The sequence below is a fragment of the Oncorhynchus nerka genome, linkage group LG25 (assembly GCF_034236695.1).
Source record: "Oncorhynchus nerka isolate Pitt River linkage group LG25, Oner_Uvic_2.0, whole genome shotgun sequence".
Lineage (NCBI taxonomy): Eukaryota > Metazoa > Chordata > Actinopteri > Salmoniformes > Salmonidae > Oncorhynchus > Oncorhynchus nerka.
This window is the reverse complement of record NC_088420.1, coordinates 56195341-56220994: the sequence shown is the minus strand read 5'-3', so window position 1 is coordinate 56220994 and position 25654 is coordinate 56195341. Positions and strand designations below refer to the sequence as shown.

General features: G+C 44.3%; 1 protein-coding gene across 13 annotated transcripts in view; it reads left to right on the top strand.

Moving 5' to 3' along the window:
- Window positions 1-25448, top strand: part of LOC115109695 (neuronal cell adhesion molecule a) — a 129052-nt gene extending 103604 nt beyond the window's left edge. For 4 of the 13 annotated variants that reach the window (XM_029634931.2, XM_029634921.2, XM_065009882.1 and 1 more), the window contains 25 exons: window positions 1019-1141; window positions 1446-1616; window positions 3756-3812; window positions 6015-6126; window positions 6930-7114; window positions 7540-7671; window positions 7886-8029; window positions 8177-8288; window positions 8482-8648; window positions 10924-11071; window positions 11315-11439; window positions 12337-12438; window positions 12881-13078; window positions 13190-13260; window positions 13341-13566; window positions 13892-14007; window positions 14095-14299; window positions 14460-14582; window positions 15191-15367; window positions 16956-17018; window positions 17448-17576; window positions 18428-18586; window positions 19502-19633; window positions 19772-19850; window positions 22924-25448. In XM_029634931.2, coding sequence (XP_029490791.1) covers window positions 1019-1141; window positions 1446-1616; window positions 3756-3812; window positions 6015-6126; window positions 6930-7114; window positions 7540-7671; window positions 7886-8029; window positions 8177-8288; window positions 8482-8648; window positions 10924-11071; window positions 11315-11439; window positions 12337-12438; window positions 12881-13078; window positions 13190-13260; window positions 13341-13566; window positions 13892-14007; window positions 14095-14299; window positions 14460-14582; window positions 15191-15367; window positions 16956-17018; window positions 17448-17576; window positions 18428-18586; window positions 19502-19633; window positions 19772-19850; window positions 22924-23170 — 3503 coding nt within the window. In that variant the 3' untranslated portion in view covers window positions 23171-25448. Of the gene's footprint in view, window positions 1-1018; window positions 1142-1445; window positions 1617-3755; window positions 3813-6014; window positions 6127-6929; window positions 7115-7539; window positions 7672-7885; window positions 8030-8176; window positions 8289-8481; window positions 8649-10923; window positions 11072-11314; window positions 11440-12336; window positions 12439-12880; window positions 13079-13189; window positions 13261-13340; window positions 13567-13891; window positions 14008-14094; window positions 14300-14459; window positions 14583-15190; window positions 15368-16074; window positions 16429-16955; window positions 17019-17447; window positions 17577-18427; window positions 18587-19501; window positions 19634-19771; window positions 19851-22923 lie in introns of those variants that run through there. The other 9 variants (XM_029634932.2, XM_065009884.1, XM_065009890.1 and 6 more) reach the window with 6 other exon arrangements.
- Window positions 25449-25654: the final 206 nt, after the last annotated feature.

Sequence of the window (25654 nt, the reverse complement as noted above, 5' to 3'; positions counted from 1 at the left end):
CATGTAGCTTTAACTCACTACTTCCATGTAGCTAGAACTCATTCCTTCCATGTAGCTAGAACTCATTCCTTCCATGTAGCTAGAACTCATTCCTTCCATGTAGCTAGAACGCATTCCTTCCATGTAGCTAGAACTCATTCCTTCCATGTAGCTTTAACTCACTACTTCCATGTAGCTAGAACTCATTCCTTCCATGTAGCTAGAACTCAATCCTTCCATGTAGCTAGAACTCATTCCTTCCATGTAGCTAGAACGCATTCCTTCCATGTAGCTAGAACTCATTCCTTCCATGTAGCTTTAACTCATTACTTCCATGTAGCTAGAACTCATTCCTTCCATGTAGCTAGAACTCATTCCTTCCATGTAGCTAGAACTCATTCCTTCCATGTAGCTAGAACGCATTCCTTCCATGTAGCTAGAACTCATTCCTTCCATGTAGCTTTAACTCACTACTTCCATGTAGCTAGAACTCATTCCTTCCATGTAGCTAGAACTCATTCCTTCCATGTAGCTAGAACTCATTTCTTCCATGTAGCTAGAACTCATTCCTTCCATGTAGCTAGAACTCATTCCCTCCATGTAGCTATAACTCACTACTTCCATGTAGCTATAACTCACTACTTCCATGTAGCTAGAACTCATTCATTCCATATAGCCAGAACTCACTACTTCCATGTAGCTAGAACTCATTCATTCCATATAGCCAGAACTCACTATTTCCATGTAGCCAGAACTCATTCATTCCATAGAGCTAGAACTCATTCATTCCATATAGCTAGAACTCATTCCTTCCATGTAGCTAGAACTAATTTATTCCATATAGCCAGAACTCACTACTTCCATGTAGCCTGAACTCATTCATTCCATATAGCCAGAACTCCATGTCCCCTTATTCTGTCAGACCTTTTGTTGACATTCGATGACTGTAGAAACCACACACTGGTACAGTATACCATGTTTTCTTCATGTGTATTTGGTCTATCTAACTTATGAGGTGTGTTCCTCTCCACCTCTTCAGGGTCGCCCTTGTGGTCGAAGGAAAGAAACGAGCCGATCATCGTTCAGGAGGGCGTGTCTCTGGTGCTACAGTGCCGGCCCCCTGCCGGCCTGCCCCCTCCCATCATCTTCTGGATGAACATCAGTAAGTTGCATGCTATTTGTTGTGTCTAGGCCTGTTAGCTACGTACTGTACATAGAGAGGGAGAAATGCACACACCCAAGTTTCTGAATGGGGAAATCTTATATCTGTCCTGTTTCTTTCTGGGTTCTTTGTTTGTAAATGATGAAATTAAATGAGAGTCTCAAAATTGTTGCTCACTGACATTCCTCCTAATTGCCACTCTTGCCCAGTCTCCCAGAGACTGACTCAGATCATTGGGATATCCCAGGCCTTAAAACATGTCTCTCCCTTTTGACTTCAACACATCTCTCCTCTCCTCCCTTAGACTTCCAGAGGCTGCCTCAGAGCAGCCGTGTGTCCCAGGCGTTGAACGGAGACCTGTACTTCTCCAACGTCCTGAAGGAGGACTCGAGGAACGACTACATCTGTTACGCCCGCTTCCCGCACACGCAGACCATCCAGCAGAAACAACCCATCACCGTCACAGTGCTCAACCGTAAGTGTGTGCGTGTGCTCACGTGCGCACGAGTGAATGCGAGCACGTGTGTTCTTGCGTGTGGGTGTGAATGTGCTTGCGCCCTTGAATGTGTGTGTCAGTTTGGGTTGGAGGGAAACTGTGTTTCCTATCTCTGATCCCAACCTCAGCGTCGCCAGTAGTAGTCTAGTGGTCATTATGATGAAAAGACACATGGTAAAATACCTTATAGGTTATTCTCTGCATTACGTGCAATCTAGCCCCACCACTAAGTTAACTGATTTTGTGAAGCCTCTGCTTTCATGACTGCACTGTATTGTGTATACTCTCAACAACAAAAGGCTTTCTCATACAGTTTAGCATTTACTACTGACTGATTGTCATGATGCCAAGTTGTCCAGACCGTACAGATTCACAGACAAGGTTTGATGACCAATATCTACAGTTGAAGTCAGAAGTTTACATACACCTTAGCCAAACACATTTAAACTTAGTCTTTCACAATTCCTGACATTTAATCCGAGTAAAAATTCCCTGTCTTAGGTCAGTTAGGATCACCACTTTATTTTAAGAATGTACAATATCAGAATAATAGTAGAGAGAATGATTTATTTCAGCTTTTATTTCTTTCATCACATTCCCAGTGGGTCAGAAGTTTACATACACTCAATTAGTATTTGGTAGCATTGCCTTTAAATTGTTTAACTTGGGTCCAACGTTTCGGGTAGCCTTCCACAAGCTTCCCACAATAAGTTGGGTGTTTTTTGGCCCATTCCTCGTGACAGAGCTGGTGTAACTGAGTCAGGTTTGTAGGCCTCCTTGCTCGCACACACTTTTTCAGTTCTGCCCACACATTTTCTGTAGTATTGAGGTTAGGGCTTTGTGATGGCCACTCCAATACCCTGACGTTGTTGTCCTTAAGTCATTTTGCCACAACTTTGGAAGTATGCTTGGAGTCATTGTCCATGTGGAAGACCCATTTGCGACCAAGCTTTAACTTCCTGACTGAGATGTCTTGAGATGTTGCTTCAATATATCCACATAATTTTACTCCCTCATGATGCCATCTATTTTGTGAAGTGCACCAGTCCCTCCTGCAGCAAAGCACCCCCACAACATGATGCTGCCACCCCCGTGCTTCACGGTTGGGATGGTGTTCTTCGGCTTGCAAGCCTCACCCTTTTTCCTCCAAGCATAATGATGGTCATTATGACCAAACAGTTCTATTTTTGTTTAATCAGACCAGAGGACATTTTTCCAAAAAGTACGATCTTTGTCCCCATGTGCAGTTGCAATGCGTAGTCAGGCTTTTTTATGGCGGTTTTGGAGCAGTGGCTTCTTCCTTGCTGAGCGGCCTTTCAGGTTTTGTCAATACAGGACTCGTTTTACTGTGGATATAGATGCTTTTGTACCTGTTTTCTCCAGCATCTTCACAAGGTCCTTTGCTGTTGTTCTGGGATTGATTTGCACTTTTTGCACCAAAGTACGTTCATCTCTAGGAGACAGAACGTGTCTCCTCCCTGAGCGGTATGACGGCTGCATGGTTCCATGGTGTTTATACTTGCGTACTATTGTTTGCACAGATGAACGTGGTACCTTCAGGCGTTTGGAAATTGCTCCCAAGGATGAACCAGACTTGTGGAGGTCTTGGCTGATTTCTTTTGATTTTCCCATAATGTTAGGCAAAGAGGCAGGTTGAAGGTAGGCCTTGAAATACATCCACAGGTACACCTCAAATTGACTCAAATGAAGTGAATTAGCCTATCAGAAGCTTCTAGAACCATGACATCATTTTCTGGAATTTTCCAAGCTGGTTAAAGGCACAGTCAACTTAGTGTATGTAAACTTCTGACCCACTGGAATTGTGATACAGTGAATTATAAGTTAAATAATCTGTCTGTAAACAATTGTTGGAAAAATGACTTGTACAATCAACTTGCCAAAACTAGTTTTAATAACTCCAACCTAAGTGTATGTAGACTTCCGACTTCAACTGTACACTTTTTATGTATGATCAGTATCCAGTATTGTGTTCCGTTCACACGGTTTGACTTTAGAATCAAACATTTATGTTAATTTTGTCCATTCCCTTTACTGCTTTTTTTTACATCACTCGATTTCAACATGTGGCATGTTTGATTATTTCCTGTTGTGTTACAGTGGATGCAATCAATGAGACTGTTGCTGCTTTGTACAATGAAACTGATTTTCTTAGTGGTGAGTTTTGGTACCCCCTAGTGGTCACCCTCCTCCCGTAGTAATCAACCAACTAGATACCAACCTCTAACATGACAGTAACCCCTTAACCTTTTCCCTAGTGATTTGTCCCTATGTTAGTAGGGAACCAATATTAGCAATCAAACACATAACTAGCGTTAACCCTTTACCCTAGTGATACCCTTTCCCGTAGTAGTAAACCAATACTAGAACTCACATTTTGTGAGAGACTACTTTCTTTCCGACAGCAACTATTTATTAACACCATTTCAAATGCTGAACCATTGCATGATGGTTCTAACCTTTGCCATCCTCATACACACCATGGTCATCAGTATGTGGACAGCCCTTCAAATTAGTGGATTCGGGCTGTGTCAGCCACACCCGTTGCTGACAGGTGTATAAAATCGATGCAATCTCCATAGACAAACATTGACAGTAGAATGGCCCGTACTGAAATGCTCAGTGACTGTCAACATGGCACCGTCCTTGGATGCCACCTTTCCGACAAGTCAGTTCGTCAAATTTCTGCCCTGCTAGAGCTGCCCCGGTCAACTGTAAGTGCTGTTATTGTCAAGTGGAAACATTTAGGAGCGACAACGGCTCAGCCGCTAAGTGGTAGGCCACACAAGCTCACAGAATGGGACCACCTAGTGCTGAAGCACGTAGCGTGTAATAATCTTCTGTCCTCGGTTGCAATTCTCACAACCGAGTTCCAAACTGCCTCTGGAAGTAACGGCAGCACAAGATCTGTTTGTCGGGTTTCCATGGCACACAAGCCTAGGATAGCCATGGACAATGCTCTGGAGTCTGGAGCAGTGGAAACGCGTTCTCTGAAGGGATGAATCACACTTCACCGTCTGGTAGTCCAACAGACGAATCTGGGTTTGGCGGATGCCAGGAGAACGCTACCTGCCCCAATGCATAGGGCCAACTGTAAAGTTTGGTGGAGGAGGAATAATGGTCCAGGGCTGTTTTTCAAGGTTCGGGCTAGGCCCCTTAGTTCCGGTGAAGGAAAATCTTAACGCTACAGCATACAATGACATTCTAGACGATTCTGTGCCTTCAACTTTGTGGCAACAGTTTGGGGAAGGCTGTTTCTGTTTCTTGTGGCTGAATGGAAGCAAGTCCCCGCAGCAATGTTCCAACATCTAGTGGAAAGCCTTCCCAGAAGAGTGGAGACTTTTCAGCAGCAAACGGGGGACCAACTCCACATTAATGCCCATATGATTTAGGAATGAGATGTTCAACGAGCAGGTGTCCACATACCTTTGGTCACGTAGTGTATCTTGTAAATGGACAAATAACAATATATATTTTATTCAGTAGACTACTTAAAAAAAAAGATTTCTCTCTATTATAGTGATGTATTGAATTAGAGCAAAGTAGATTGACAGCTTCCAAACTGTGAATGTTCCAACCACTACCAACACCACAGTTTGTTGTTCTATTATTTTACACCCAGCCGACCTAATTCTTTCCCCCCAATCCACTTTTAAAACGATCTTTCATTTCCTATCAGTTCATTTCTCATTGTTTGTAAAAGCATCACTTCCTGTGTGTCTGTCTGTCTGGTACCCTGAAGATACATGTCTTGTGAATAGATACAGTCAGTGATTTTGTCAGGAGGCCACATCCAAGCCAATTCGGAGAGAGTCAATTCTCAAAGTAATGCTTGCGATGCACCTCAATTAGTGTCTACATGTATCATCATTGCCACAATCACAAGCACCATTCGTTGAACGCAAGAAATCATAACCGCCAATAACCCTTTTGATTGTCCTCGACGTATTTGTTATCCTTATCTTACACTACTAGAAAGTAGTTTACTGTTATAACTGCATAGGAAAAGACATGTTCTAGAACTGTATACCGCCCCTTAGTACCCCTCGACCAATGAGCACCTTCACAGTAAGTGATGAAGGCAAGGATTCAATCCAACTCCTGCACGCAGCGATAGACATTTAATTAAAGGCAATTTCATGTATGCTTGCGGAGATCAGGTTCACTAAAAACCCTGCTCAAACAGGAATCACCTTTGAAAGTCAATTGCTGGGTTTTGAGTGTGTGAGCCCTGACCTGGTCCTCCACCGTGGCTCAGCACTGACTGTGGTAGAGGAACCCATAGAAATAGAATAGATAGAACAGTAGAAGTCTTGTTGTGACCTACTGTGTCTCTGACCCCTCCCCCTGTGGCTGCAGATGGCTCGGCGGAGGAGAGGAGACCCACCTTCCTGATTCCGTCTGGCTCCAGCAGCTCCAAGATGGTGCTGAGAGGACAGGTCCTGGAGTTGGAGTGTATCGCTGAGGGACTGTAAGGACACAGTGTCAACGAGAAAATGTCAATTTTGTTTGACCTGTATTATGTTGTTTTATTTATATACCTCTACTATTAATGCATTACACCATTTTGTATGTGTGCTTATACACTGGCTGTGCAAAACATGACGCTCTTTCCATGACATAGACTGACCTGGTGAATGCAGGTCAAAGCTACGGTCCCTTATTGATGTCACTTGTTAAATCCACTTCAATCAGTGGAGATGAATGGGAGGAGATAAGTAAAAGAAGGATCTTTAAGCCTCGAGACAGTTGAGACTTGGATTGGGTACGTGTGCCATTCAGAGGGTGAATGGGCAAGACAAAAGATTTGACATGCCTTTGAACGGGGTTTATTTCTGTAGGTGCCAGGCGCACCGGTTTGTGTCAACAACTGCAACACTGCTGGTTTTTTTCTCAGTTTCCTGTGTGTGTCAGGAATGGTCTACCACCCAAAGGGCATCCAGACAACTTGACACAACTGTGGGAAGCATTGGGGTCAACATGGCCCAGCATCCCTGTGGAAGGCTTTGGACACTTTGTAGAAAGGGAAAAGGGAAAGGGGGATACCTAGTCAGTTGTACAACTGAATGCGTTTCAACTGAAATGTCTTCCGCATTTAACCCAACCCCTCTGAATCAGTGAGGTGCGGAAGGCTGCCGTAATCGACATGCCCCGACATATTGAGGCTGTTCTGAAAGCAGAAGGAGGGGGGAGTGAAGTTCACTGGAAACTTCTTATGTGTTCTCCATCTGTCTCTTTCCCCTCCCTCCCACCCTCCCTCTCCTCCCCCTCCAGACCTACTCCAGAGGTCTCATGGAGTAAGGTGAGCGGGGAGTTCCCTGCCAAGCGGACCTCCTTCCTGCACTTCCAGAAGACACTGCGCATTGTTGACGTGTCTGAGGCGGACGCCGGAGAGTACCGCTGCACCGCCCGCAACCGCCTGGCCTCCGTACACCACACCATCCGCGTCACCGTCAAAGGTTTGTCATGTGACTTAGCAGTTAGTGCCACTGACTGGCTGGCACGCGTGTAGCCTATAGCAGAGTGGCCACGGGTTAGAATTCAACCCACCGCTCTTGTGACTTGCGGTCGTCCTACTTTTCCTGTCTGCTTTTCACTATGCTGTTTAATAACACCACAAGACAACAGTCGGCGATGACCAGGTATGAAATCGGTCAGGAACGCACGGCTGACTTGGTCTACCTGCCTTCTGGGCTTCGATGCTGCCTATCTATCTCCTGTATAGATTTGTAAATGGTGTTATCTGGAGCAGGGGGTTCAGTCATTAACCGGTTGCCTGCCTTTCGATATTGTTCACTGTGCCATTGTTGCTGACCCTTTGTGACGTGAGGTAATCAATAACCCAACCATCGGCTTGCCTTGTGCTCCCCTGTTCCCCTCCCAGCGGCCCCGTACTGGATCAGTACCCCCAGAAACCTGGTGCTGGCTCCCAGAGAGAGGGGTAATTTGATCTGCAGGGCCAGCGGTACCCCCAAACCCACCATCACCTGGGCCATGAACGGAATCCCCATAGAAAGTGAGTACTCAGTATTGATTGATTAATTGAGCGATTGATTGAATGGCCTTGCCTATGTCCCGTACGGTGCACTCACTGTGCACAGACACTAAAAGTATATTTCCCCAAATACTTGCAGTTAAATCATTGTATGTGCCAATGTGAGGTTTAGACAAGTTAATCATTTTATAGGTTTATGAAGCCACGTTTGACACTTGTTTTGATCCTTTGATAGATTCACCTAAGGACCCTAGTAGGAAGGTGGAGGGAGACACAATCATCTTCGAGGAAGTCCAGACTGGATCCAGCGCAGTCTATCAGTGCCACGCCTCCAATGAATATGGATATCTGCTGTCCAATGCCTTCGTCAACGTTCTCTGTGAGTCGGCACATACTTGAATTGAGAACGCAGGGCCCCTTTCTGCCTCTGCATCGGAGTGCATCATGATGTGATCGACACTGCATGAACTCAGTACTCAGTATTATTGTCACGTGGTTTATCATGAAGCATTTGTTGTCTCCATAGCTGAAACACCCAGAGTCCTGACACCAGCTAACAAGGTCTACCAGGTGATCAGGAACAGCCGCGCCTTACTGGACTGTTCCTCCTTCGGCTCGCCCATCCCCAAAATAACATGGTGAGTTCATGGCCCATTTGAATTCTTAGAAGACGACATCCAGATTTTCCACCCTTCTCTCAACGTTTCCACTATTGTTAAATCCGTGATGAGGAAGGGGAGGGGGTGGGAGAAGGGTGGAGAATATCTGACGCAGTCAAATGTGTTCCCAGCTTAGAAGCTCATAGCCTGTGGTTCCCCTATCCCCTGTCAGGTTTAAGGACAGCAGGTCCAGCACCCTGGACGGGGACCCCTACGTGCTGCATGAGAACGGGACTCTGGAGATACACGTGGCCCAGGCCCTCAACAGTGGGAAGTACACTTGTGTGGCCAGGAACTCTCTGGGCATCTCCGAGAACCACGTCTATCTTGAGGTCAAAGGTGAGAGCCTGGGATGACCACAAAACACCCTGTCTCCTCTGTCTGTTTTATGCCTTCCAAGAGTTGCTGAAAAATATTTGTCATACTTTGACATCATTCCTGAAGGACGGTTACAGTAAAGAATGTATAACAGCTGCACAAGCTTTGGTTCATCCTTTAGGGGCGAGTGGGGTAAGCTGAGCCCTGTTTTACATTCAGCATTACTCCGTCAAGGGAAATGTAGTATTCTTTCTAACATATAGTTGTAGCCGGAGGTTTACATGCACCTTAGCCGAGTAAATTTAAATTCAGTTTTTCCACAATTCCTGACATTTAATCAGAGTAAAAACTCCCTGTCTTAGGTCAGTTAGGATCACCACTTTATTTGAAGAATGTGAAATGTCAGAATAATAGTAGAGATAATAATTAATTTCAGCTTTTATTTATTTATTTCATCACATTGCCAGTGGATCAGAAGTTTACATACACTCAATTAGTATTTGGTAGAATTGCCTTTAAATTGCTTAACTTGGGTCAAACGTTTCAGGTAGCCTTCCACAAGCTTCCCACAATAAGTTGGGTGGATTTTGGTGCTGGTGTAACTGAGTCAGGTTTGTAGGCCTCCTTGCTCGCACATGCTTTTTCAGTTCTGCCCACAAATGTTCTATAGGATTGACGTCAGGGCTTTGTGATTGCCACTCGAATATCTTGACTTTGTTGTCCTTAATCCATTTTGCCACAACTTTGGAAGTATGCTTGGGGTCATTGTCCATTTGGAAGACCCATTTACGACCAAGCTTTAACTTCCTGACTGATGTCTTGAGATGTTGCTTCAATATATCCACATCATTTTCTTTCCTCATGATGCCATCTATTTTGTGAAGTGCAACAGTCCCTCCTGCAGCAAAGCACCCCCACAACATGATGCTGCCACCCCTGTGCTTCACGTTTGGAATGGTGTTCTTCGGCTTGCAAGCCTCACCCTTTTTTCTCCAAACATAACGATGGTCATTATGGCCATCAGACCAGAGGACATTTTTCCAAAAAGTATGCTCTTTGTCCCCATGTGCAGTTGCAAACCATAGTCTGGCTTTTTTTATGGCGGTTTTGGTGAGCGGCCTTTCACGTTATGTCAATATAGGGCGTTTTACTGTGGATATTGATACTTTTGTACCTGTTTCCTCCAGCATTTTCACAAGGTCCTTTGCTGTTGTTCTGGGATTGATTTGCACTTTTCGCACCAAAGTACATTCATCTCTAGGAGACAGAACACGTCTCCTTCCTGAGCGGTTTGACGGCTGCGCGGTCCCATGGTGTTTATACTTGTGTACTATTGTTTGCACAGATGAACGTGGTACATTCAGGCGTTTGTAAATTGCTCCCAAGGATGAACCAGACTTGTGGAGGTCACAATTCTTTTCTGAGGTCTTGGCTGATTTCTTTAGATTTTCCCATAATGTCAAGCAACGAGGCACTGAGTTTGAAGGTAGGCCTTGAAATACATCCACAGGTACACCTCCAATTGACTCTTACAATGTCAATTAGCATATCAGAAGTTTCTAAAGCTATGACATAATTCTCTAGTTTTAATGTCTCCAACCTAAGTGTATGTAAATGTCCGACTTCAACTGTAGGTTATCTAAATATATTTTAGGATGTTGTGTTTCCCTGGAAATAATTAGAATTAATGTAAACATTTGTCCAAAAAAAGTGTTCTCTTGGTACAACTTAACCCGAGCATGGGGTAAATTGAGCCGCGGGACAGTGTAAGTTAAGACACCTACAAATGTCTGTACTGAATGAAATATTACCACTATCTTTTTAAAACAATGTCTATCTTTATTTCCCAAACACAATTCAACACAGTCACAATCACTTTTTTGTCTTTTAATAATTTTAAGCATATTGGTTTACATTTTGACGATATTAGCCCTCACAGTTACAAGGATGCACATACATGCTCGGTTTAGGACCTCGTATTGAAGCTTATAGAGACCCCAACTGATGTATTGAACAATCTTGAATATCTACTTTGGTTCAAATACAAGTATAATGAAACCTGAACACAATAAATTAATTTGACTTGGTGAAAATATATATTTTTGGTCTTAACTTGCTTACCACTTTTTCCATGTGGTTTCTTGGTTGACATGAAATGATGACCTCTTCCTAACTATTTTGTCAAATTATTAATTTTGGTTCATGGTTTCCTAGAAACAAGGGAGGCTCAACTTACGCCTTTGACTCAACTTACTCTGCTCTCCTTTACTGAGTTTCCTGCCCCTTCTCCACTCAGAGCCCACGCGTATCCTGAAGCAGCCGGAGTACAAGGTGGTGCAGAGGAACAGGAACGTGGTGTTTGAGTGTAAAGTAAAACACGACCCCTCCCTCATCCCTACCATGACCTGGGTCAAAGACAACGGAGAACTACCCGACGACGAGAGGTCAAACACACATTTTCCAACATTGAGCACCATGCAATCATATCTACAATAGTCAATCCTAGCTTCATATTATGTCTCCTCTTGTGACAGTATTTTAGTTGATCCGTTATTCCATCAAGGCTAATCTTCCTGACTTCATTACGCAAAACACACAAATCAACCCAAAGAAAAGGGTTGTACACTAACTTAAGAGGCCATAAGAGGAGGCATTAAACTGACTTGACATTGACTATGTCTTCCCAGGTTTGTGGTGGACTCTGACAGCCTGACCATAACCGACGTGTCAGAGAATGACGCAGGAACTTACACCTGCATCATGATCACTACTCTGGACCAGGACTCTGCTAGCGCTGAGCTCACTGTTGTCGGTATGTTCACTCTCTCATACGAACAACCTCCTTCGCTTTTGTGAATCCTCCCTTAAAGTACAAGTGTAACTGGGTGTTTTTCTTTACCTTCCTTGAAGTATAACATTATTTCTGTTAAGAGTATGGGTTAGTGTTTTTGCGGAAAAGAACATGATTCTATCCTAAATGTGTAATAATACCCAGTGAGAGAGAAGGTGGTCTGTCTTATTGTACCACTAACCGCTGACCCCCCTACTTCACTCCTACCTGCCCTCCTACCTGGCAGAGGCAGCTCCTACTCCAGCTATAGTCTACGGTAAAACCAGCATCACACACAAGCGGGTGCTTAAGCTATGCTTCCACGCTTGTGTGTGTGGGGGATCTGTCAGTCTGGTCTGCAAACTCAAGCATGCTCCGTTGCTCGCAGATGTGATCAGCTATTCTGTTTGTTTGTAATGTCACCAGACCCTGGACTGATGGGCGGACGGAAGGGACTATCATTTTTGATTTAACCACCATGTTTTGTGGCCTTTTTGGATTTCAGTCTTACTGTCGGTGCGGTTTGCAGATGTTTTGTTCTCCGCCGTATGTTCGAACGCTCATGCTGTTTTGCATGTGTTGAGTAGATACGTGACCAATGTGGTGCAACTCAAACTCCTAGGTTGTGAGTGTGAAGTAATTAGCAGTGCCTTTGAATGCTAAGATCATTTTTACCTCCCTCTCCATCCAGTCACACAGTGGGGTCCTTCTGAAATGCGTCATCGTCTCCATCCATCCAGCCCGAGGGCGCATGCTGCTTTATCTTTATCCAAAACATTGAGTCTTGGCGTTGCTGCTGTGCCATTAAAGTGCTATTCCAATGCACCGTTCTAAACCCAGTTGATTTATCTCGTCATGTCTTGTGTGTTTCTTCTCCAGAACAACCAGACCCTCCTACTGACCTGGAGCTGACAGACCAGAAGCCCAGGAGTGTCCAGCTCACCTGGATACCCGGAGACGAACACAACAGCCCTATTCACAGTATGTGTGTGCGTGCGTGTGTGTCTGTTAATGACCTTACTGACCTACTCTCGGAAGCTCCCAGAAGCTCGAAGCTGACTGTATCGTTATTATCCTGAGAGTGTACTCTAGCTAGTTGAACTCAGTCTGTGTTTAATGAGGTTAGCACCACTCAGAGCACTTTCTAGTTATGTTTGCACAGCACTACCCCATGTCATATGTTTTCAACATTGGATTTCATGGGTTTTTAAAATGTGCAGGTTTGGGTATAGGGTCTTCCAGGATGTTCTCGTTAATTATCCGGTATATGAATGCGCTCAGAGAGCTTCGGCCTATTTGCATTTGATTGTTAACTCTGAAGACGGGAGTTGACTGATACATTCCAAATACAATCTAATGGTTGGAGTGTAAAAAACATGGCTTGCATTCTCTACAATCGCTCACCACTTTTCTACCCCCCCAGTGTTTGTGATCCAATACGCAGACTCTCTCCACCACCATGGCCACTGGCACAACCTGACGGTGGTTCCGGGCATCAAGACCACGGCCCACCTTAAGCTGTCTCCTTATGTCCACTACACCTTCCGAGTCCTGGCCCGCAATGCCGTGGGCCTCTCCAACCCCTCCTTGCCCTCCCGCGTATACAAGACCAACCCTTCAGGTACAGACTGTAGGATTTACTTGCTTAATGTGGTTGATTGCGCAATGTGTTGACTTACAGTATGTAGATTTGTGCATACTGTTGATTTGGCATTTTGTTTCGTCTCATTAGCTCCAGATGAGAACCCCAGTGGAGTTGATGGCTTTGGAACGGAATACGACAACCTTGTGATCTCGTGGAATGTAAGCATCATTGTGTATGTAAGGGCGATGGATTCAGTCATTACAATGTGGTTAAACACTTTCTCGCATCTTATCTGCAGCCAATGTCAGGTCACCAGGCCAACGGACCAGGCCTGCAGTATAAGGTGATGTGGAGACAGAAGGACGTGGACAAGGAGTGGACGTCAGTGACCGTGGCTAACGTCTCCAAGTTCATGGTCTCTGGCACGCCCACCTTCACACCCTACGAGGTCCAGGTTCAAGCCATCAACGACTACGGGATTGGACCTGAGCCTGCTGTGGTCACCGGACACTCCGGGGAGGACTGTGAGGAACACACAACTCAACTTTGCGTTTTAGGGAGACACTAGGGGCCAGTTTTTTGAACACAGATTAAGCCTAGGATAGTCCTGGACTAAAAGCATGCTCTAAAATAGATTTTTTTTAAATTGCAAATGATTTTTAGTACATGGCTAGGCTTGATCTTGGTCTTGAAAACCGACCCATACAGTACTTGTTTGCGTGACTTGCCAGACTAAACCTGTACCGTGACTAGTTACTGTAACTAGACCAGTGGGTTTAATGAAGTTTCTCCATCGGGTCCTGCTCCCTGAAAACTGTGTTCCACTCCCTCTAACCTCTGCTTCCACAGTGCCGATGCAGGCACCAGACACTGTCCAGGTCCTCGTGTTGAACAGCAGTCTGGCTGAGGTGCACTGGGAGCCTGTCCCTCCTAAGACAGTACGGGGACGTCTTAAGGGATACAAGGTACACACACACACACACACACACACACATGCACAAACATCTCTGTATCATTCCCCATTGAACATATCTCATTCTGTGTCCTACCAGGTGTACTACTGGCGTGAGCGGAGCCTCCACAAACACAACCCCCACCATGTGGAGCAGCAAGTCCTGACCTTCAGTGGGAACAAGAGTCATGGCATGCTCCCAGGCCTGCAGCCCTACAGCCTCTACCTGTTCAACGTCAGGGTCTTCAACGGCAAGGGGGAGGGCCCTGCCAGCTCCAACCAGCAGTTCGAGACCCCTGAGGGAGGTAGGAGGAGCCAACATTCTATTCGTATAGAGGGTATCATGTCAAGGCCAATTCAGCTAGGGTTGATGGGTCTGTTTTCATGCTTTTATGCTGCATACGAATTGCCATTTGGTGACAATCAGCGTGCGGCTGTTGACTGTGTGCCTGTCATGCTCTACAGTCCCTGGGCGGCCATCTTTCCTGAGGATCACCAACCCTAACCTGGACTCTCTCACTCTGGAGTGGGGCCCTCCCTACGACCGCAACGGACGCCTCACCGGCTACACCCTCAAATATCAGACCGGTGAGCTTACGTAGCAATACTCTTCTACTTGTGTTTTGGCTGTAGGAGGGTTGGGTCAGGGATAACATAGTAGGCATCAAGAGCTAGAGGTTCCGCCAGAGCTTTGACGGAGGGAGCACCTCTACTGCTTAGCAGTATCTTAGCCAGGGAGTACCTTTTCTACTTGTAGTTTGTGGTCCAGTCTGCTGTTCAGAATGCCCTCCTTTACATGTCTTGTTAGCACCGTATGTATTTGGTATTATTGCAAGGTGTATGTACCAAGGGGTGGAGCCTGTGATAGCTAGAAACTACATCGTGGAACAGAGTGAGAACCACCCCGCAGCGCGATGGATAATCTGATGTCACTTCCATCCCCCCCACCTTTCCACCCACATTATCTTGCTACACCTCTGCCCTTGCCCCCTCTTTCACCTTCCCATCCCATCCATCCATCCACCTCTCCATCCCCCCCACCTTTCCACCCACATTATCTTGCTACACCTCTGCCCTTGCCCCCTCTTTCACCTTCCCATCCCATCCATCCATCCACCTTCCCCTTCTTACTACACCTCTTTCCCCTTCCACCCATCTTGCTTACACCCCTGTCACATCCTCTTCCGCTCTTCCAGTCAATATCTCCGACGTGCTGGGTCCGGTGGAGGAGCTGGCCCTGCCAGCCAACGAGACCTCCGTCACTCTCGTTAACCTCAAGTACAGCACACGTTACAAGTTTTATTTCAATGCCAAAACAGGCCAGGGAGCAGGGCCTGTCGTTACAGAGGAAGCCGCCACGATCATGGACGAAGGTATGTGTTAACGCGTTGATGATGGTCACAACCTGAACTGTAGTCAGTTTCTATCGATGCAAACCCCATTCGTATGAGGGTTACCTGTCAACCATTTTGAATGCTTCAAGTCAACTCAGGAATGTCATCCCCCAACATCTAGATTGTGTTTTATACTTAAGCAATAAGGCCTGAGGGGGTGTGGTATATGGCCAATATATCTAAGGGCTGTTCTTACGCACGATACAACGCGGAGTGCCTGGATACAGCCTTTAGCTGTGGTATATTGGCCATATACAGTACCACAAACCCCAAGGTTCCTTACTGCTATTATAAACTGGTTACCAACGTAATTAGGAGAGTGAAAATGTTTTGTCATACCCGTCATATGCGGCTTTCAGCCAATCAGCATCTGGGGCTCGAACCACCCGGTTTATAATTGTTTATAACGCATGGTACTCTGTTTTGTACTTTTTTTGTGGATGTTGTTTGTGGATGTACAAAATCATTTCACCGGTTAGCATGTGAAAATGTGTACAGAATCGCACCAAAGCATGATATCACCTCAGTGTAGTAGTTGTAATAACAATAGTGCATCGTGTCCCAGTTGCACTTTGTTAAACACAGTTGGCTCCTTCTCTACCCTTGTGCACCTTCTATGCTGATTTTAAAGCATGCTCATTTGGACGTCTCTGAGACTCACTCACGGATACATCGGGGGACTTCAGGGGTCAGATCATCGGCCTCTGTGTCCTCTCTTCTCCCCTTTTGTGTCCCTTTTCCCCTCTCAAAGTCCTAATGAGTCCGCCCTCTGTCGGTGTGGTTGTCAACGTGCACACCCCCTCATGCTGAACTGGGCCTTTATTAACAAAGCATCTCTGAGAAGGAGGACCGTGGACATTCCACATGGGGAGATATATGGGAAACTCACTGGGGTCACAAAATGTATAGATGGGAAGGTGCCACCGACCAGAGGGTGTTGACTAAAGAGAGGGAAGAGTACAAGATTGTGAATGTATACTTTCTGAATGTGTATGCATTCAGCTGACGGGCATCCTGGCTAATAAACACTTTAAACATCCCTTTTGGTATCAATTCCTTATTGAAAAGAGGTCAAAATAGCATTTTTCCCCCCCTTTTTAACAAGACAAAACAACCCCCCCCCAAAATAATTTTTGCTGTCCCAATAATTTTGGAGCTCACTGTAGCTGGATAAAGACATTCAAATATGATGTGATGCATCTTTGGCTGCTGCAACACCTTTTGCCACACAACAGACTCAAGACTCCTCAGAGTCTGACTTACTAACTGCGTTATGGAGACTTTACCTCTCCCCCTGCAACTGCTGATCTATGCCTATTTCTATGTCCGGTTGGTGCTGCCTGCATGACGTTGTGCGTGTTTGAACCTTGCTTCAATCTGATCCCCCAAACATGCTGATTGTCTGTTTGCACTCCCACTGCATGCCAACGGGCCCGTGTAACCTCACCGCCGATCTTTGCCCGCGTGGTTTGTGTTGCCTACCTCTGCCGGTGGCGTGCCTGTTGTGTGTCTTTGTCTGTGGTGTTGTGTTGTATGATGTTTCTTATTCCTCTCCATGTTGTTCCAGGGAACACCCAACCCTCACCTCCCGTAGCACGGTCTCCTCCGGCACACCTCCCATTCCACAAGGGTACAGCCGCTATAGACCTTGTCACATTCCCAGTCACGCTGTATAGTATATCTTATCATTGCTTCTCTTCTGATCGATGGTTCACAAGGGTCGATGTTATCCTCCATATTGTATTATAGAATGTGTATTACAAATGTTTTGGCTTTAGCGTTTTTCATTTGATTGAAAGGCTCATAAACAACAGTGCAACTGTAAAGGTTATCGATCGACCCTGAGAGTAATTGAAGTTGGAATGGAAAATCGAAGTCGAAGTCTGTCTCGCTTTGATTTGGATCTATAGACGTATGTTGCGATATGGACGGATGTCAATATTTGAATCACAAGCTATTATTCTGCTATCGGCGGGTGCATCATCTGAAGGTGAATAGACTCCTGATTTTGTTGAAGCTGAAATTTCGCTTCATTGCTGTCTTCTTCTCTTGTGCTCAGTGCATCCAGAGGCTCCGGCATTCGGGAACGTTAGCTCTTCCGTGGGAGAGGACGGAACGCTGATCAGTTGGGAATACTGGGGAGCGGAAAAAAACGTTTATGTAGAATATATAGTAGAGAACGATAACAGTAAGACATATCCCTCTATCACGTATACTTCAACGTATAGGTGGCAAGAGACTCCTACTCAATGACTGGCTGTTGCAGGTGTAACAAAAACAAACAAAAAACTTGGCAATTATGAGGCTGGCTGCTGTTACTTTGCCTCGTGCCCAGATATGATAAAAACTGATTTCTCTGATTGGATAATAAAAATATCCTCCGTGTGATTTGCCGGAATATTGCTTTAAACCGTTGGCACAAACTTATTCAAATGGTTCATAGTCAAAAGCAGTATAGACAGTCTCAGATAATATTTAATGCTCAATGTCGATTGGACTCTTAATTAACTTTAGTTGTTTTTATTGACCAGCAATGAGGGTTTAAAAAACCCACAGTGTGTGTAGTATGGCTCTCTCACACCTATACCTTGAAAACAATTAGAAAGTGAATTAGCATGATGCTTCATTCCTATCCAGTCAATCCCGATAATGTAGTTTCAGACGCTTTTCAGTTCCCTATTCAGAGTCACGTTGTAACATTTAGTCTAGTAACCCAGTTCACTGAGACACATCCCACAAATGTTTGTAATCACCGTACTTCATTCGTAGAACACCATGAAATAACATAATACAAAATGTACAGATGTAGTAATATCTAACATAGATGCCATATGTGATGCTATATACTGTATATTACTTCACCTCTGCCTATAGCATTTCAATAGATACACAAGTAAAAACCATCTCTGCATGAACACCAACAGCCCATTCCAACTTATCAGTGTACGGTGTACATATTAGGACATGAACACTTCTCGGCTGGCTGCAATGGATGTCCTAATATGTACACCGTACATCTTTCGTCCTGCAACTCTCTAGGTGAAGAGGAGTGGCAGAAAGAGTATGTAAATGGCTCTCGGGTCTATGTGCTGAAGGGCTTAAAGGAGGGCCTGTCCTATAGGGTGCGAGTGGTCGCCAAGGGCCACAACGGCCAAGCGGTGCTCCACCAATCAGAAGAGCTTTTGGTGATGATTCCAGGTGAGGCAGCACGCGGTTGGCCGGTCGCCGCCCGGCCTCGCTTTGCCTCGCCCTGTGTTGTGTTGTAGAGATTGAGAAACGTGTGTGTGTGTGCGGTAGCTTTGCTATTCTTCACCACTCAAGAAACCTGTGGTATATACAACGTTGCTGATCAACAGTGTATCTGTTGTTGTAGTTTCTCTTTTGGAAACATACTGTAGGCATGTTCAGTAGAGTTTCCTGACCTGCATGATGTTGTCCTGTACGCATATTTGTGTTGAAGTTAGGAACACCGTCTTGTTTCTGGAGAGACGTACAGTCAGACCGTCCTCATATCGACGACGGATACCATTCACATGATATAGAAGATTGATGTGTAGCTGTCTAATAATCCACCTAATTCTCTCTCCTGCTGTGGTTAACATTTGGTTTTTGTTTGTAATGTGTGTGTACTGTGTGTGTGTGTGGGGGGGGGGGGGTGCATGAGCAAGACTGAGAGGCAGAAAGAGAGGGAGAAGACGCGAATGTTGTTTGCGTCAGGCACTGTAGAAGTCAAGCTGTTAACCGTCTTCGATACGCTCTGCATTCATGTGCCTGTAACCTCCGCAGACGAGATGTTTAACATAACATCACTAAACACACCACTTGTCTTTTGCAGTAACACTATGTGACACTTTCCAAACGATAAAATACTTACAATGGGTTCTTTGGAAACCTATTTTCATACTATCGTGTACTTCTGTCTCCTCCACAATCTCCTTTAGTAGCCTTGATGACAATAGAATGTGTCTGAAACACTTAGAAGTTAACAAAACTTTATTGTACATTAGATTTTCATTGTACTCCAGTACAGGAACTAAACGTTACTTATATTTCCTTTCTCAATTAAAGCAACAGTTTTCTGATATCCTCTTCCTTCCCTCTGTGCCTGACCAGCTATGGCAGCCCGACAGGTGGATATTGCAACTCAGGGCTGGTTCATCGGCCTGATGTGTGCCATCGCTCTCCTCATCCTCGTTCTCCTCATCATCTGCTTCATACAGAGAAACAAGGGAGGAAAATACCCAGGTGGGTACTTTTGGTTGGCGCATAAACGCGCACGCATACACACATGCAAACAAGCACACGCACGCACGTTGTCGCCTTCATATCCATCACCCATCTTAGGCCGCAGTAAAATGACACATTTGATGAATCCCCCCCCAGTGAAAGAAAAGGAGGACGCTCACACAGACCCAGAGTTCCAGCCCATGAAAGAGGATGACTGTACTTTCGGGGAATACAGGTGAGAAACATGACTCTCCTGGAGCCTGTTGGGGCCCCAGTTCTTCCCTGCCCCAAGACCCCCCCCCCTCCCCAACCACCCCACCAAGCCCTTGCTCCCTCCCCAGACCTGGTTCCTGTCAGCAAGGCAGGCGCTCTGGCCTCCCCGTCCTAACAGCTGACCTCTACTTGCCGCGGGACTACCATCATTCTAACAGGGATTCTGGCATTGCAGACGTTTGGAGCTACATTGTAAAGCACAAAGCCTCTCCTTTGTGGAAGAGGTTGGGGTAAGGGGGACAGGGACGGGGAGGGATTCTTCTCCGCTTAGTGTGTCGGTGGCTTGGTGGCCAGATCGATATTGTGGTGTGTTTGACTGTGTTGCGTCATTCGATAAGCAGGATATACAGTATTATTCAGGTCTACGTTTTAGGGGTTTAGGTTTTTCGGGGACTTTTAAAAGCTTTCCCTAGAACAGTCAGGAATATTTTTGAAGAATAACTTTCAGTATTCCAAGCTGGCATGCATAGATACCTGCCCCACTAATTTCACATTTGTAACCAAATGAATACCTTGTAACAAATACATTGTGCATATAAATATACAGTAGCTTTTGTATGATGGAATATACGTACATACTTAATAAATTAATATTTGCATACATATGCATACTGTACAGTAATTACACTCATCCCAGTTGATATAAGCTCTGACTAACTGCAGTTAATCTAGTTATGCTTGCTATAGCGCCTTCTAACTGATTTTCAGGCTGCTTGCTTTTCCAACCATGCACGCAGATATTAAGAAAAACGAAGCACTTTACTTATTATGTATAGCGTTTTGGAAACATTATTTTGTACCGGTCCAGCTTTTTTCCAATTTATATGACGTTTTTTCTTTTTTTCTTCTTATATTTGATATTATTACTTTTTGTATCTTGTGTTTTAAACATAAATATGCTCTATAATATACATTCTATCTATGCTGTAACACATAAGTACACTACACCGCCAAAAGTATGTGGACACCTGGAATGATCTAGAATGTCATTGTATGCTGTAGTGTTAAGATTTCCCTTCACTGGAACTAAGGGGGTCTAGCCCGAACCATCAAAAAACTGCCCCAGACCATTATCCCTCCTCCACCAACATTTTATACATCTGTCTACAACAGATCGCCTCATCCACTAATTTGAAGGGCTGTCCACATACTTTACACAGTGTATATGGAATTGTGGATATATAATGTTGTGTGATATGCATGGCGTGATGAAGACCGTATATAAAACTCGCTGTAGGCAATAATGTCTTGAATGAAATCATAGATATGTACCGTATAAGTCATCCAGTATGAAGCTATCGGCATGTTGGAGTGAAAGATGTTATGTCAAGTTTCAACTAGGCAAAAAGCTATTCTTGTCCTGTCCACATCAAAACTCGTATCTAGTTTACGATCATAACACGAGAGACAATAAGCTACTAATGGGCCAAATCTGTCCATTCAAATAGCAAAATAATAGACAATATGTGTATATTATAGTGTATATTGTTGAAATAACAAGTATTAGACAATATATCACAAGGCTAAATGTGTAATATAGAGTGCCTTTGTGAAAGGAAATCAAATGTCCCACCCACGGGGCTTCATGTCAATAAATACTCATCTAACTCTACTAAGCTGTTCCGGTTTGGCTGCAGGCGTGCATAAATCCTGTGCTGTAACTACGATGTAGCTGTTGACCTTGAACACCAGTGTCTACCCTTACAAGGGGGAAATGTGATGTTGAAGAGAGATACATACTGCTCTGCTATGTTTGGATGGATGTGTGGGTGCTGTATGCTTAGACCACAGAAGGGAACAGTGAAACCCACGCGAAAACACTGATGGGTTAGTAGCCAGTGCAGGCTTGTCTCATCTGTGCATCCTGGTTGAGGGGGGGGGGGTCGTGATTATCTCTCTCTGCCTGATCGCTTCCTCTGCACTCTGTTTATGTGGGTCTTAGACAAGGTAACGAAGGGTACTCCAAGACTGGCATGAGAGGAGTGACCAAAGGGCTGCTATACTGTGATATCGTTCTGATTAACAGTACTCACTGCCACTTGGAGAAAAAGGCCTGCTGTAAAACCACCCCAGAGTTACACCACTGTCCTTGTCTGTGCTATAAACTGTCATTAACTGTCATAAAGCCTACATAGTGGTGTCATAACGTATCATCGTCATTGGTGTCCAATGCAGTGCTTTCAGTCGTTCATCTGTAGTAAGATTGCATCCTGATGACATTGGATTTCTTGTCGAGTCATGTTTTATTAGCTGACATAACCTGTTATGACTGGCTATAACAGGTGTAATAAAAGTGTGATAGCATTATGAAGGCTTTATTGAAAGAGAGTCCACCTGCTATTCACTCTCATGAATCATCGGCTGACATCGATTTGAACGTTGACTAGACTAATGTTAATCCTCAAAGAAAGCTTTCTTTGCAGTTTCTTAATTTGTTTGCAAAAGTGTGATTATTTGTTATTTATGCTTTTGGGGACGTTTGGCTGACAATTCATTTGCTTTTCATGTGATTGCTTATTACATCTTTGGATTTTCAGTTTGTCATTGCAACTTTTGTTGGGGAGAAACGTTTCTGTCTGGCAATACAGCAAATCTGTATTATTTTCCTCCTCGTGTCATGGCTTCAGGGGAAATAAGGGAATTGGTATGACTTTGCTTGTGTTCCCCTGTTGCGTGATGAAAACCAACTACTCGCTCACATAATTTTTTTTTAGACTTGGGGCTATATAAAAAAAAAAAAAGATGAAAAATGATACTGTTAACATCCACTGTCAGAAGTAGTGCCTTCTGAGTCCAAATTTCAACCCAATTCAGGATATAAACAAATATTTTCATAAGCTGTGGAATAATATGTTTGAACTTTTTTTTCTTTTCTGGAATTAGACACATTTGAATACTTGGGTAATGCTAGTAAAAGTAATTAGGAAATTACTTCAGTGCTCCATCTAAAAAAAAAAAAAAAAAAAAGGCCATACACTAAAATCCTTGTTTACACCATTCTGTCATCATTTCACCTGCATGTCGTTTTCTCCTAGTGACACTGAGGACCATAAGCCGTTAAAAGGGAGCCGCACACCGTCTAACGGGACGGTGCACAGGGACAACAGTGACGACAGTTTAGTAGACTACGGCGGCGATGGTGGAGACGGCCAGTTCAACGAGGATGGGTCTTTTATTGGACAGTATAGCGGGAAGAGCTCCGCCAGGGACACTGCTGGGGGCCACGAAAGCTCAGAGGCCCCGTCCCCTGTTAATACCTCCGCTATGAACTCCTTTGTGTAGCCGGCTGGTTGATCAGTAGGTCAGCCAGGTGGAGGGATAGTCAGCCAGGCCAGTAGGTGGTGCTGCAGTAAACTGAACTCCTTTGTAGCCAGCTGGTTAAACAGCCAGGTCCATAGGTTTGTGTAGCCAGACATTTGGACATCCAAACCTGTAGGGTTCTCTCCAGTGACTGTTCCATTCGCCATCTTCACAGGGCTGTTCTTCACGTCACCTTGTGGCTTATTGTCATCCCATGCCCTGCCCATCCGCACACTACTGTCACAAACACATAGGAGACTTCTTAAGAGACACATAACAGACACGTGTGAGACTCTCTACACTGGAGGATTGTACGTAATCATTTGGAAATCACTGAATTTGTGGAGGGAATGCGGAGGCTGTTCCAACTCTTTTATTCTCTGTAGCCTGTTGACTTAGTAGCGACACTTAGGACCAGACGTCTTCCTGAAATGATGCACAAACACATATTAACACAAATGAGTCGATTATTACATGGAAGCTATTGTCTATTTATCTCGAACTGCTATACGGTACACATTTGAATCATTTGGGTTTGCCATATAGTTTTTCCGGTCAAAGCATTATCTTGATATTAGTGTGTGCGTTCGAGGTACTTTGTCCTTCAGGGCAACCCGCAAAGAGGCATCAGTGTCTGTCGACATGGTGGTGAAACGTGTTACTAAGTACATGAAAATCATTCCATGTCTTTTTGCAAGACAGTTGCATCTACAGTGCAGGATTATGTCCAGTGAGCTCCCGAAAGTATTCTTCTGCCTGAATCTGTGATTCCGACTCCAAGCAGGCTCAATCAAGCATGACTCAAGTTACATCAGTCGCTGCATCCACGCCCTCACCAGGGGATGCTGGTGCCACTTTAAATGGGAGGACAGGCTCGAATTAAATTAATGGGACGGTATCAAACACCAGCCTCCACTGGTGCTCACATGTCACCTTTGTTTTGATCACTGCAAATGCTGAAGTGCGGCATGCTGTCATGACATCATCATCATAACCTTTGACCTGCATGTGACCTTACTTCCCGTGGTTGCACATCCCATGACCTGACGGTGACTTTATGGCTCTTTCTGTGCGACCCAAAGTGCATGTACTGACATCCAACTCTTTTCTTTAGCTTTTCTTTCAAAATGTTGCGTTTATTTGTGGTGCTGTGTGGCCTTCAGCAGTACGGTGCCTTTTAATACAGAACTTCAGTTCAGTTCAGTCTAGATTCATTCACAAAAATACCGTTTTACCCAGAGTTCAGTGGGTGGAATGCCCATACAGCAATAGTCATACTCTGAGGAGGATGGGTTCAGCTAGGAAGGATGAAAGGATGGAGGAATAATTCATACAGTCATCTTTTGAAAAGCTTCAAAATGCTTCTCCCTCAGATAAGCGGTTGCCATATTGGACGCGGTCAAGGCTCTGTACATTTTTTCAAGTTTCGGGTCATCTACGAAGTGTTTGATGATATTTTTGCGCTGTGTGTGCGTGCGTGTTGAGGGGATAATATTCATGCGAGTCACTTATACTAACTACATTTGATGGCCTTTGGCGTGATAAGGGAAGGGATCGAGATTTTTATTTTAACTTGCATCAAGTTTTACGTTGTTTTTTTTTTAAATGAACATTATCTGTTGCATTTGTAAATATATACTCTAATTGACTGTACAGAAAACCACTGCAAGAGGAGCTTAAAATGGATAGTTCAGCCAAATGACAACATTTGATCAACCATCCCTTTTAAGAGCCTGGGAGGCAGAACTGTGCATGAGAAGGTTTTGACTGGCTGAGAGAGCTGTGTTCAATATAGACTACTTCTATAGAATAAATATACTTTTTTTTTTGTTACGATTTCTTTTTTTCTTTGCTGTGAACATTGTACATTATTGTAACTAACAGGACAAGACGTTGCTCATGAGTTCACATTTGGATGGTTTCCATTTGTCAGCGATATTGTCGTGTTTTTCCCTATTTTGTACTAAATGAAACCATACATACTCTGGAAGCCTTCAGAGGTAATGGACTTTGGAGTGTAAGATAAGTACCCCTCGATGTACTGTGTCATTCTGGTTTATGTTGCTTATATGAGCAGCACAAGGTCTGCCAAACTCTTCCGCTTTGTGACCGTATTGAAAATGGTTTGGTGTTCTTATTCTAAAACAGTTTCAAGGTTTTTACTAACAATTTGATTTGTATTTAAGTTTCTCCACGTAGTGAAATAACGAATTTCCAAGTAACTTGAAATATAATGAATGAATAAAGTATTATTATCTTCTTCGATGTCCATTCTATCTTTATTGTGAAACTTCATTCTGACTGTTCTAATATTCGTAATGTTCTAAATTAAACAGCAATGCAATGGAAGCCAATGGAGCTTTGCAAATGAGATGATAAAATCAATCTTATGATAAAGATAAAGTAGGTGCTACACAATGGCTCCATAAATATTCTATTATATTACACTACGATAAAGTGTCAAAA